The 13194-nt window shown below is 45.0% G+C and overlaps 1 protein-coding gene across 3 annotated transcripts in view; it reads right to left on the reverse strand.

Annotated features, from left to right (window-relative positions):
- cadm1b (cell adhesion molecule 1b) overlaps positions 1-13194 on the reverse strand; it is a 275266-nt gene that overhangs the window by 40520 nt on the left and 221552 nt on the right. For all 3 annotated transcript variants that reach the window (XM_064301631.1, XM_064301629.1, XM_064301630.1), the window contains 2 exons: positions 8498-8594; positions 5714-5886 (listed from right to left, as the gene is read on the reverse strand). In XM_064301631.1, the coding sequence (XP_064157701.1) occupies positions 5714-5886; positions 8498-8594 (270 nt within the window). The remainder of the gene's footprint in view (positions 1-5713; positions 5887-8497; positions 8595-13194) is intronic.

Below are 13194 nucleotides of genomic sequence, written 5' to 3' on the forward strand. Positions count from 1 at the left end.
CAGCTCTTTCCCCTTTTTTTACTTTTCTTTTGGATCTCCTTTATTGCTCAGAACAAGAAAAAATAAAAAAATAAGAAAATTAGACCTATGTGCTCACCACAGCATCAGAAATGCCCACACACACACCCACATGCACACAGACAAAATATATACTGTGTATATATATATATATATACATTGTGAAAAACTCCAACTCAGTAAGAAGTAAGCAATCGCTTGTGAATTAGTCCCCTTAAAACATACAATGTACAATGACCTCGTGCCACCTATTCTGCTCTGCCGAGTCAACCACGTGGATGTCTTTGCCGTTCCCAACAAGAAATTCAGCTGCACCACTTCTTTCTTTTTGGAGACCCTGCACTTTTAAATAAATAGTGCAGGACAGTACCCATCCCAACACCATACACCACTCCCACAGTAAACGCAAGACTCAACACTCCCTAACTAAATCCGACACACAAAAATGAAGCAGTTTCTGACACCCGACAAAAATAGCACTCCTCGCCCACTTCTGAATCCAGGGGCATCTTGTGTCAGTTCGTGGCACAGCATGTACAATTCTCCACCGCAGACAACCTGATCTTTTGTTAATGGGGACCTTGTACACGACCAGTCAGCTACCTTTCTGGAAAAAGTCTGGCCCTAAAACATCTGTGTACTTGGATTCCTTAAGGCCCTGCATAGCATAAAGGTTCAGCACCTTCACACAGATATTGTAAAGGGCCTTGTTTTCCAGTGACCCTGAACTTTCCCAGCTCCAATGTGCTGAAGAGAATCAACCCCTCCCCCTCATACCACTCACAGACTTCAGCTTCTACTACCACTTCAGAAAGAATGATCCCCTTCCCTGCTCCAGACTTAGTAGACTCATACTGGTCCAGATAGGCACCAGCATTGTAGCCAGGTCATCCAGCAGCCGCTGGCGAACGCGCACCGAATGGTATACGGTCGCTGCTGCAACCTGCTACGCTGTCAGCCAACTTCCAACAGCTCTGAGATGACAGACCCTGGTGGTCCCAGCTCTCAGCAGGCCCACTCGTACAGTGGCGGACTGCAAAATCTCTATGGGCGGGAAAGGGTTAGAGACCAGCAGCTCATTCATAATCCATAGACCCACCTCTGCAGCCTCTCGGCATTTAAGGGTAAACACCTTCCAGATCGGTATCAGTGAAAGGAAAGGAGGGTAAGACCCCCCCCCACAGTCCAAGTACCTCAATTTAATTAAGAACAGGTGTCTGTCCAGACCCAACCCTCCTGCCTTCCTCAAAAGGGAACTGGCGAAGTCCATCCATTTTTGACGAGGCCCATAAAGCAGCCCCTGCACCATTAACAAGCAGAAAGCAGCCACTCTGCACTGGACATCAATGAGTCCTTGGCCCCCTTCCTGCACTGGCAACGCAAGAACCGGTGCCCTCAGCCAGTGAAAGCCGGGCCAGAAAAGAAAGGTCAAGATCTTCTGGATCTTCTCCACCCAGCCACTTGGAGGATCCAATATTGTGAACTTATCCCACAGTGCCTAAGTAGTCAAAATGTTTAGAACCAAAACTCATCCCCTATAGGATAGCTGAGGTAGCAACCATTTCATTTCCAACCAGGAAACCTGGCACACATCTTCTCCACCAACCCCTCCAAGTTTTAACCTACAAATTCAGCTGTGCCTTAAAACACTCCTAAACAATTAATCCCCCCCCCCATCTACCCCACTGTAGATAACTTGGGAGTACTGGAAACCTGGAAAGATCCCCTCCACACCCGTGCACCACCATAACGCCTCACATTTCCCCCAATTCACCCATTCTGAAGAAGCCCTCTCATAAACAGAGACCACTGTAAGCTTCCTCTTTAATACACATAACGACGGTTTGTTAGCCAGCGCATACAGGTGCCCTGATAATGGGCACCTCTACCCAATCCCCCTCTGGACCTGGGAAGTGCATTTGCTTTAAAACTGTCCTGCAGAACATTGAATAAATCCCAAATATACTCCCAAAAATGCTTATAAAAATCACCAGGAATTACATCAATCCCAGGCGCACGGCACAATGCTTCAAAGCGATGTGCATTTGTTTATCAAATCTTTTGTGCAATTAAAACTTTTTCAGAACTGTTTCTGTTTTGAGAGAACATCAAACCCCCACTCTTCTTTACACCCACAGAGCTGATGCCACAAATTTGTCCAGGTCAGGAAAAAAAATCTGCTGTCTCAGTTCGTAAAAAAGTATTTAACTGTTCTAAAGAGCACAGATTCCCTTCAGTGCCTTGACTAAAAGACACATCAGAGACATCCGACATCCTATCATCCTCCATTGCGGTCTCACCTACTCAGCCCACTGAGAAACCTTACACCCCCTCCCCTTCTGATTCCACCACAGCCACAGTCTCTGCGGCAGCGGTGACGACCCCCACGCCGTCATTCCCCACCCCATCTCGCTGCCCGCTGCTAAGTTGCACCTGGTTCGCCTTGCGCGGTTCCCCACCGGGAACAATATTACCTGCCTCTGATGAAAAACTTCCTTCCCTTGCTGAATGAAAAACATTGGACTCACTCACCTCTGACTCCACCTGAACCCCCCTCTCCCGGATTGCCTGCCTCCGATTCTCTCTCAGCCTGCGCGGATTTAAATACCAGCGCCTGAGGCCCATCTGCGGCTCCCTCTACATCCCCGGGAACAGCTTCATCTTGCGCGCACCCACCAGCTGGAGCATCAGGTGATGGTGCACCCCACCTCACCTTATCCTCCGCTCCCTTCTTTTGAGAGCGAGCAAACCTCTTGTGACCAATATCGCCACACTCACAACATTTAAAACTCTTTGTGCTCGCAACTATAAACAGGTTTTTTCCCCATTAAACACTGAGGAAAGAGTTCATTCATAGTTTTATCTGGTGTATTCAAAAACATGAAACCATGCCGACAGAAAGACAGGTTGCAATTTCTCTGACAACCTAGTGAGCAAAAAATTCCCAATAGAGCTCTTCCAGCATTCTATTTTTATAAAGACCACAACTGCTTTGTTAAACCTGGATGCAGAATCGTACGTTCTCCCCACCATCTTGTTCACCATGGCAAGGAGAACATCCTCAATAGTTACGTTAGCATCGGGGACACATTGTACGCTGTTTCCAAGGGAGAGAGGTGTAGGCCAAAACCCACCAACATCTAATTTAGCAACAACAAAAACCTAACCCAGTGCACCAAGAACAGAGCAGGAAAAAAACTAAGCCAAAAGCCAAAAACAAAAAAACAAGGGTAGTGGAAAGAACAAGCCCACACACAGCTTTCAGTACCAACACGGTCTCTCACACCCAACTCCCAGCATGCACAGGGAGTGAGAAAGAAAGACGGAGAGGGGGAGGGAGAGAGAGAGAGAGAGAGATGCTGAAGGTAGTGTAAGTAAGTGTGGGGAACCAGCACTTGACACAGAATTATCCCCCCAGGCAAATGAGAAAGATCTATGTCTTAGTTGTCTTTCATTAGTTGCATGGTGCACAATGCCCATGTGCACACACCTGTACATCTGCCAGTCAATGTCATCCTATTGCGCATCATTATGAGCTCAATTGTGATATAGCCCCAATCATTAAAGAAATGATAATGAACAGACATTCATTGCAACAATAAATCTTTCCCTCCAGCTATGTCCAATGTTTAACTTCTGGATTCTGGACAGGCATTATGCCCTTTATGCCCTTATGCAGTGACATGCAAATCACACTCTGTGCATATCACACATTAAATTTTAAATAAAAAACTTGTTTGTAGACTTATGGGGTTTCAGTTAAAGATATCAAGCAGAAATAACTGCAGCTTTACTGCGAATTAAGACCAGGTGAGGGTATTATGAGGCTCGTTGACTTTTTATTTTCGCAGCGCAACGACAGCGCCTCAAATGACAGCCAAACGGCAGTCAAATGACGACGGAGAAAATGAAATGGGTAAATTGACTGAAAGTCAGTCGGCTGTATCCATGCCTCAGCTTTGTATCAAAAACACGTCTTAAATACATAATACGACACAGTTTCCCGCATAAATAATGGATAAGAAATGAAAAGAGTCCCCCGCCCGGAGGCTGCCTGCCGGTGCTTTAAATGTCACACGTGTCCCATTTAACCATCGCTTTGAGGACCGAGGGGGTCTCAGGAGTCCTCCTTTTGTTGAGAATAAATAAAGTGATCAATATGCAGGTGGGTCACCATCGGCTGTAATCAAACACTTCCTCAGCCTTTCGGAACAGTTATGGAATGAATTAGCAGGGAAGCGCAAATATTATTATTCCCCCCCACCCCCCCACACCCCCCACCCCCCTAATGGATGAAAGTGAATGTTATCAAAACGATCAGTTTGGTTGCCGGTACAAGATCGCAGATAATGTCAGGGCTGCTGTGTTTCTAATAAGCAGATGTCATCCTTTTATTTGAGGAAGAATAATTATGAGAGCTTGCAACGAGCAGATGTCACCCCTGTCTGCCTATTCTTTTCTCCGCTTTTTTTATTTATTTATTTATTTATTTTATCATTATGTTTTTTTTCTCGCGAGCCGGAGCGGAGAAGATCCCGGCGTGGGCGCGCCCTGCTAGCGGCTCGGCGCTCAGGTGGAGGTGTCGGGAAACACGGCGCGGGATTAAGCGCGGCCGGCCGAGGCCTGGCGCCTCGTCTCCGCATTAGCAAGTCTAATGTTCGACACGCGGCGCCCGCGAAAGGGCAGGAGATATTTTAGGAGCGGACATTAAGGACATCAAAGTCCTGACAGTCCCTGACTACATTATTACATTGCATTACAGGCGACTACATCGCATTACATTACGGAGTGACGTACACAACTTTTTTTTAACATTTTTTTACAGAGTTTACGTTGCATTTATTTATACAGCTGGGTCTGTACTGAAGCAATGCAGGTTAAGTATCATGCTCAAGGGTATAACGGCAGTGTCCTACCCAGAAATCGAACCCGTGCCCTTTTACGTTACAAGACCAGTTCCTTACCGTATTATATTGAGATCTGCAATAACAGAGGAGAACTAGGAATAGCTTTGTATGTAGACCATCGTTCAGTATAAACACGTGGGCTGGCTTTCTGTCTCTGATGTCCCCCTTTGAGCTCACGTGGATGAAAGCGGGCAAATTGCCACATCCCAGGGGTGATGGTAACCCGCTGCTTTCTTTCAACCCTTAGGGCTGCTTTCAAGAAATGACCCAAACACCCCAAATCACCGAGACCAAATCCCATGTCTTATAATGACTAGTGAAGAGGCCAGAGAAGTGTTGTTATGTTATGTAATAGCATATAAAATCATGTGGAATCATTATGAATTGCTCACTTATGATGTCTCTTAAATGTATTAATTTGTTCTATTCTTACTGTCACTGCTTATTTGCACCTTTAATTGCAGTGCTGTACTTCTAATGTGGTATTTTCAGTTTCACTTTCTCAAGATTTTTCAACTATTTTGAGCCACACAGAGCTACTAAGTATTTTTCTCTTTTATGGATGCCTCCTCCACAGGACGTTTGAAACAGTACACAATTTAAAAACAAATTTAAGAAGAAAAGACACCAGAGAGGGGGCAGTCAGATTTGATCATGATGTCTCATTACAGGGGTAATGTAATATGGACCGACCGTCATCTATACAGCATACACAATGAAAGTAATGTTTCTCAAATGGGTAAAGCAGTGAGCTGCAACAGAATGCCTGATATGATCCCGATACGTACCGTGTACATAGAGGATGTAGTCGTCGTAGGACTCGCCCACCGAGTTAGACGCCACGCAGCGATACGTTCCGTTGTAGGACTTGTTGAGGTTTTCGATTAGCAGATCGGCGCCGGTTATGACCGCATGGGAGGGGACGTCATCATCCACCTTAAACCAGTTGATTTGCTGAGGCCTGAAAAACAGGCACCGTGTCATTAGAGTCTGACGAGAGGATGCCCCACGGGGGGTAAAAACCAGTTCAAATGCACAGGAGTCATTTCCATTCCAGCTCCAGTGCCATGCCATGACCAGAGTCAGATTAGAGTCCTGTTTGGAAGGTGTCAACAGGTTAGTTCCACGCCTGTGCGTTTGCATACTTCTTGCAAAAACCTGGACTGGCACAAAGTGCTGTGCATTAGGAATGCCACTTACATCCCTGAAGCACCTTCAGAGTGGTGAGTTGGCTTGGATGCTCTTTAACCACTTGTTCAGTTGGGTGGTGAAACAGTTCTTAACAGGCCTTGCTCAAGAACAGAATGGCTTTGTCCATTCAAGTGTCCTACTGAATGAAAGCTTCCTTTCCTGGGTTATACTGTGGGCACAGGACTGTTGGATACGGCTGGCACAGGTCCACATTTAACCAAGGCCATTGGACATACAAAGGAACCACACAGGAATGCACTACTCCAGTGTCTCAATCTTCCTTTACCAGGAATACCCTCTCAGACCTGTACAGGGTTACAGCCTATTTTATTTTAGCCTTGTGAGTACCGAGTACTATTTCTTAGAGGCACTAAACACTTGTGCATCTTGGTAAGAGGTGGCACCAGTAGAACAGCAGTGGCTATGGACTGTGTGAAAAGGCAAAATGGCTTTCTTTAACTTGACAGAGCTAAGTATGTAGGGCATAGTTTACCTTACTGCTGACGTAACAGCCTGAGTAAATATTCTCTGAGGTGACAAGATGCCTAACTGTATATATTGTCCTCATAGTCTTGGTGGAACCGAGCTTAAGTCTGACTAGTGACTAATGGCCTGTGGTCTACAATAAGTAGGACACATCCGAATCTATCTTCTTTCCAAATATCTAAAAGAAAATTCCTTGTTACCACAGGGACCAAAACTTAAGAAGTACACAGTAAAAGAGAAAAATAACTCCAAAGAAAAGGATGGCAGGGACGGTAAACGTTTTGATGTCTTTAAACACTTAAGAAAAGATACTGCCTTGGGCCCTGGAGCTGGGAACTGAGTTGGTTCTAAACCCGTTTCATTTCGATTGAACTTTTTTTGCAAATGTTTTTTTTTCCCTTTATCCACAGATTGGTTCAGCTGCACACTGTTTCTCCTCCTTTGGTGAGAAAACACCAGGGAAGACTTCCATGTAAGGTCTACGAAAGAAGAGGAAAAGCACACACACGCACACACACACACACACACACACACACACACACACACACACACGCACGCACACACACACACACACACACATACACACGCACACACACACGCACACACAAACAGGCATATACAAAAATGACATGCAAACAAAGACACGCACACACAAACACAAAGGCATTCATATGTGCATGCATACATACACACACAAAATTGATCAAGCACCAAAATATCAAGGACAGACATATATAAGAGTGAGAAAATGAGCCACACACAGCATTTGCAAAGGCCAAAAGAGGGCCCCCATAGCAAGAGGGGCAGAGAAATATCTGAATACGAGTCAAGTCCAAGACTGCTCCCCGCTCCTCCCCTATATTGATTGGACTTTCAATCTCCAGCAATTCATTTGGACAACCTGAGGACGCTAAGCGTGGGAGGCAGCCCTACCCCGAGTCCCTTCGTATCAACCTCCTTTCAAATCTCGGTGGCAATTTCTTGAAAGGTGATGATTACCTTCCGGGCAGAAAGGCGCCGTGTCACCTGACTCGTGTCGCGACCCCCGAAGGCAAAGCGGAGAGGGGGACGCCTTCCCTCCCTCCCTCCCTCCCTCCCTCCCTTGCTCCGCCGCGAGGGGGAAAACGGCCCGGCGACGAGGGAGACGCACAAAATCCTGATTTCCTCGGAGGCCTCCTCAGCGAGACGCGCCCCTGCGCCCCGGATCCTCGATTCCGACGGGCACATTACTACATCGCATCAGCGGCGTCCCGTGCCCGGCGACGGGAATGATGACACCGGCCTCCGATGCGGGCGTCGTCGCGGAAACGCATCTTCCTCATATTCCGCTCGTATACCACCCGTCGTTTGTATTCATGAGTCGGCGACAGCTCTCGTGTATTAACCGCGACGTGAGAGGGCGCTTTTCTCTCCTCTTTTTCCTTTTTTTTTTTTCCCGTGGAGCCGCACCGATGTTCGGCGGTTGCATTTGCTGCTTTTTTTGCCGATCCCGCTCGACAATCAAGCGATCCGTTTTTGTTTAGCGCGGCGCGATTTACATTCCGATCATCGCGGTGTGCCTCACAGTTTCCAGGGGAACGAGGAAACTGTAAAGGATGAGGGGGAAAAAGATCCAACGCATTGGGGGAAAAAATGCGAAAAATTATTCCTTGACTGCTTCTTAGGTGACTGAGTTGAAGCTCTAGGAAAATGAGTTTTGGAACCAGAGACGTCAAACATCAAATCATTCAGATACAAAAAAACTAACATAAAAACAATAGTTACAAATAATTTAAAGTGAAAGAAAGAAAGAGAGAGAGAAAGGAAGAGAAAGAATACAGAGGTTTTTTTAGCAGAATGTGGTCAGGCATGTTCAAAATGGAGGTCTGGTTGTGCGGCCGAAAGACTGGACTCACTCTGGCTTCCCCGTGGCTTTGCACGTGAGCTCCAGGTTCTCTCCTTCCCTCGTCAGTCCCACGGGAAAACCCACGGTGATCTTCACCTCAGGTTTGTCTGGAACGAGGCAGGGAGGAGGAAGGAAGGGAAGGGAAGAAGCACTTCATTAAGACACGCCACTGAACTGTGGCCGGCGCCCCGTTACAGAGACAAGCATCTGAATATTAATTAATTAAACCTTCATTTAACCAGGAAGGTCAACTGTGAACTTAATTCACTTTTTTGTGGTCGTGACCTGGGGAATCACGTTTGGCAGGAAATGTAAGATACTGCTAAAGCCAATCAAATGCTACACCTGAAGCGGCATACCCACTTCTCGGAATGTTCTAAGCCATTTATTTGAGCCGGAAAGAGGGAAACAAGGTCAATTATGCAACTTTTTCTGCGCTCGTTAGCATGCAAACAGCGTCCATTGAGGTTGTGTTCCAGCTTCACTCGCAATCACCCTGATTGGAGAGTGCACTAGGAGGCATAAAGTCACCCTGTCCAACATGGAGGGGGAATACACGGCGTGAGCGTTTTCTTCACCTTTATGCACACACATTTCATCCCAATCCATACATACATACATACATCTTGCCTTTGCAAACGCAGTACATTTTAACAGTGACTACATTCACTGAAATGTGAAGGCATAGTAGCAAGGAAGCAACTGAAATATAAATGTTTTTTTTTTTCGATGGCAAGTTGGGAGGCAATAGAGGGTGGGAAATTGGAATTGCTGGTTTGGGAATTTGGCCAGGACAGGAGGGTTAACACCCTTACTCTTTTGACAAGCACCACAGGGTCTTTAATGACTGCACTGGGTATAACATTCCCTGCCACAAATAAAACCAACAGTATAAAGAAATGTGTCTACTCCACAGTGGGGGGGGGGGGGGGGGACAAAAACCAAAAAAACACAATTATATTGGAATAAAACAAAAATAACAAAACAACAACAATATAAAAAGAATCAAACAAACAAACAAAAAAAGAAATACTAAGAGCATTCCTGCCCTAGATTTTGCATTTGAGGAGCTATTAAAACCAGACTATTAAATCTACATTTGTGCCTGCAGAAGTCTGTGATCCATTACAGCACATTGAGTAAAAAGAGTGGCCTGGCTGAGTTTATCAGAACGTTACACAGGGCAGTCATTGTCCTGTAGTTACCAGACCAAGCTCTTCACATAAAACAGCGGGGTGATATATACGGCTCTGTCAGCTTTTGTCTCCAAAATCGGTCCGTCAAGAAGCCGGCACGCGCTTCACACCAGAGTCTGACCTTTATGGGCCAACGATAACAACCTTTAGCCCGTCCATTTAAATTACTGCCAACCGCAGGCTGTCCTTTCCCCCTGGTAACAGGCTTTAGGGGGCGGGGCTTGCGCGATGACTCACCTTTTCGATATGCCACCCCGTGAAGGACACCCCCCCAAATCCCCCCCCCCACACACACACACAATTCCATCCCTCAAAACGTTTCCTCTTCAATTAGGGACCGGCGATGAGCGAGGCACAGCGACCAGGGGAGCGCGTCTGTCACACCGACAGGTGACAAGTTGTGGATGCCCCAGGTGAAGGTCTGTCGCCATCACGCCCCGGAGAAAAGCACTTAACCGCAAATTGCTACGGCAAAACACCCGGCCAAATGAATGGAAAATAAGGCGAGAAAAAAATGTCAGCTGTACCTGCTTCCCTCTACGAAAACTGTCTTCTAAGCAAGTAAATGATAAATGCCACCGCGAATGCCTGACATCTGACAAAGGAGTGTTTACACGATGTACTCATTAACATCAATTGAACAGATGAACTACCTTTTGCCCGAGCCTTTTCAGTAAGTATAATTACCATGTCATTATAGTACTGCGAGGTACGTAACAGGCTATATATATCCAAAATGTAATGGCATTTGTAAGCGTATGTCCGTACGGACGGGGGAAAGCGATGCATCTTACATCATTATTCCAAGTGTAGCAATATAAAAGAAAGGCGGGGGCATGGTCCTTTGAATTCTGTTTTTTGGTATATAATGAGTTCTTATGGCGGGGGCGTGTGGAGGTGGATAAAATGAGGGGGGCGGGGGGGGGGGGGGGTAAGGTTGTTTGATGCTCTGCCTTACGTTTTAATCTTCCCTTAATAACCCAAGTATTTGAAGATGGATTTCGCACATATTTTTGTCTAAACAAGAGAACAGACACAAAACATGAATTAATAAATTAAAAATTCATTCTGCAGCCTTGTTAAAATATGTATTGTAATAATAACACTCTACTGAAAGATTTTATTTAAAATGTGTCAGTTTGTTTTTTGAGTGTTTTTTGAATTTGTTAAATAATTTAAAAAAATAAATGACATAAAGACATTTTTGGCTCTGAATAAATCCGCCCTCTTGGAAACTACATTTACAGGACACGGTGGCAGAAACACAAGTACAGCACAGGTACACACATTCTGTCAACCAGGGACCTGTTGTGTGTGCTCTGTGAACTGCTGTTAGTATATCTGTTATGCTAGTATACCAGTCATAGCTTCTCAATAATGCAGAAACATCCCGCAGCAAACCAGTGGGGGACGTATGGTGTGCGCAGTGGCTCTGAGGCTTCTCTGCGTACCTTTCACATGCAAGCAGACACACAACCACACGGACAAGGGCAGGCACATGGATAAATACGTGACAAGGTCTGATCACAGAATAATGTGTCTGATATTAGCTACAGAGACTACTGTGCATACCTTTCACATGCAAGAAGACACACAACCACACAGACAAGGGCAGGCACATGGATAAATACGTGATCACAGAAAAATGTGTCTGATATTAGCTACAGATATTAGCTACAGCGACTACTGTGCATACCTTTCACATGTAAGAAGACACACAACCACACAGACAAGGGCAGGCACATGGATGAATACGAGACAGGGTCTGATCACAGAATAATGTGTTTGATATTAGCTGCAGATATTAGCTACAGAGACTACTGTGCATACCTTTCACATGTAAGAAGACACACAACAACACAGACAAGGGCAGGCACATGGATGAATACGTGACAAGGTCTGATCACAGAATAATGTGTTTGATATTAGCTGCAGATATTAGCTACAGCGACTACTGTGCATACCTTTCACATGCAAGCAGACACACAACCACATGGACAAGGGCAGGCACATGGATGAATACGTGACAAGGTCTGATCACAGAATAATGTATTTTAAATAAGCTAGAGTGAGCTCAGTAGTATTCATCAGTTGGACACACGCAGGCTGGCCGGGTAATTCCTCTGCATTTTTATATGATACTTAATATTAGATTCAAACACGCACATCTATGCTGTGGACGCGCTGGCCATTTCTACCTGACAATTTGCTTTCTTTCATCAATGACTAAAATGGTTACTGTATGTATGGACAACTTGCTATAAACTATGATTTTCATCATTTCGTGTAATGATATTTCTGTTTTTGTATGGCAAGATTGAACATCTCTACTCTACAAAACAATACACTGTAATTGTATCTGTGACATGCATTTTTACATGAAAAAAGTGTATTCATAAACTTTTTGTGCTTTCTTGTTCATGCAATCGAATCACAACACCTACTCTACTAACATGATAAAGGAGAGTACAACCTTTCCTATTATATTCTTACTTTTAAAAAAGCAACTTCTTACATGATAAACTGTGACTTAGCAGAGATAGCAGTATTTCTGAAAGTTAATTCTTGTACAGAAATCGCCTGGCAAGAGGTGCGAAAACATGACGAGCTGCTATGGCTAGCATTTAATTCAATTTTTGCGGTTCTGTCTGCGTGAAAAATATCTTCTCCGTGATAACTTGGTGGGGAGCTGCAGGGAGGCTGTGCTGTGGAAAGATTGAGGAATAAAAAGCCCACAGACCACAGAGCAGCTGCACGCGGGCAGCACCTCGGCCCTGGGTCCCAGGTGGAGCCTGTACCACATACAGCATTAATGAGCGCGGCACAGCGAGAATGCAAGGGCTACAGTGGCAATCGCTTTAAATTAAAACTTCTTGCTGTTAACATTCCCCACAGTTTTTGGTAGACGTAGTGAATTCATAGCCAGGTACAATTTCCTATACTTTTTTAAATGATTATTTTCATACATGACACTGTAAATGAAATTTGCTGACGGTAAATAACATTGTTTCTGAATGTAAATGACAAGGATTCTGACTGTAAATGACAATGATTCTGACTGTAAATTACATTGTTCCTGACTGTAAATGACTTTGATTCTGACTAGAGATCACATGGTTTTTGCCAGTAAGTAACATATTACCCAACTATAAATGATGTGTCAACCTGTCCATACTCTACAGCTTCATCAGTTGAGCAGATGAAAAAACGTCACTTGAACACATTTAATCTGGATAACTTTAAGGTAGCCAACCTGTTGACAGGCGAGCCTGCAGTACACTAAAAACAAATTCAAAATTCTGCCAACTACACTTAAGAAAGAGGGAAAGACCAGATAAAGCCTGCTTAGGGATGGCTGGCAGGCTGGCTTCAAACACTGCATTGGCTGTTTGCTTACCAAGACACCTTTAAGTTGACTCGATTAGCCTTAAATTTAATACCGCACATATAGTGAGTTTTCATTTGATTAAGGTAGACAAACTGCCTTGGATCAGGGGTACAACAGCCGTGC

This window comes from Anguilla rostrata, chromosome 12 (assembly GCF_018555375.3).
Source record: "Anguilla rostrata isolate EN2019 chromosome 12, ASM1855537v3, whole genome shotgun sequence".
Taxonomy (NCBI): Eukaryota; Metazoa; Chordata; class Actinopteri; order Anguilliformes; family Anguillidae; genus Anguilla; species Anguilla rostrata.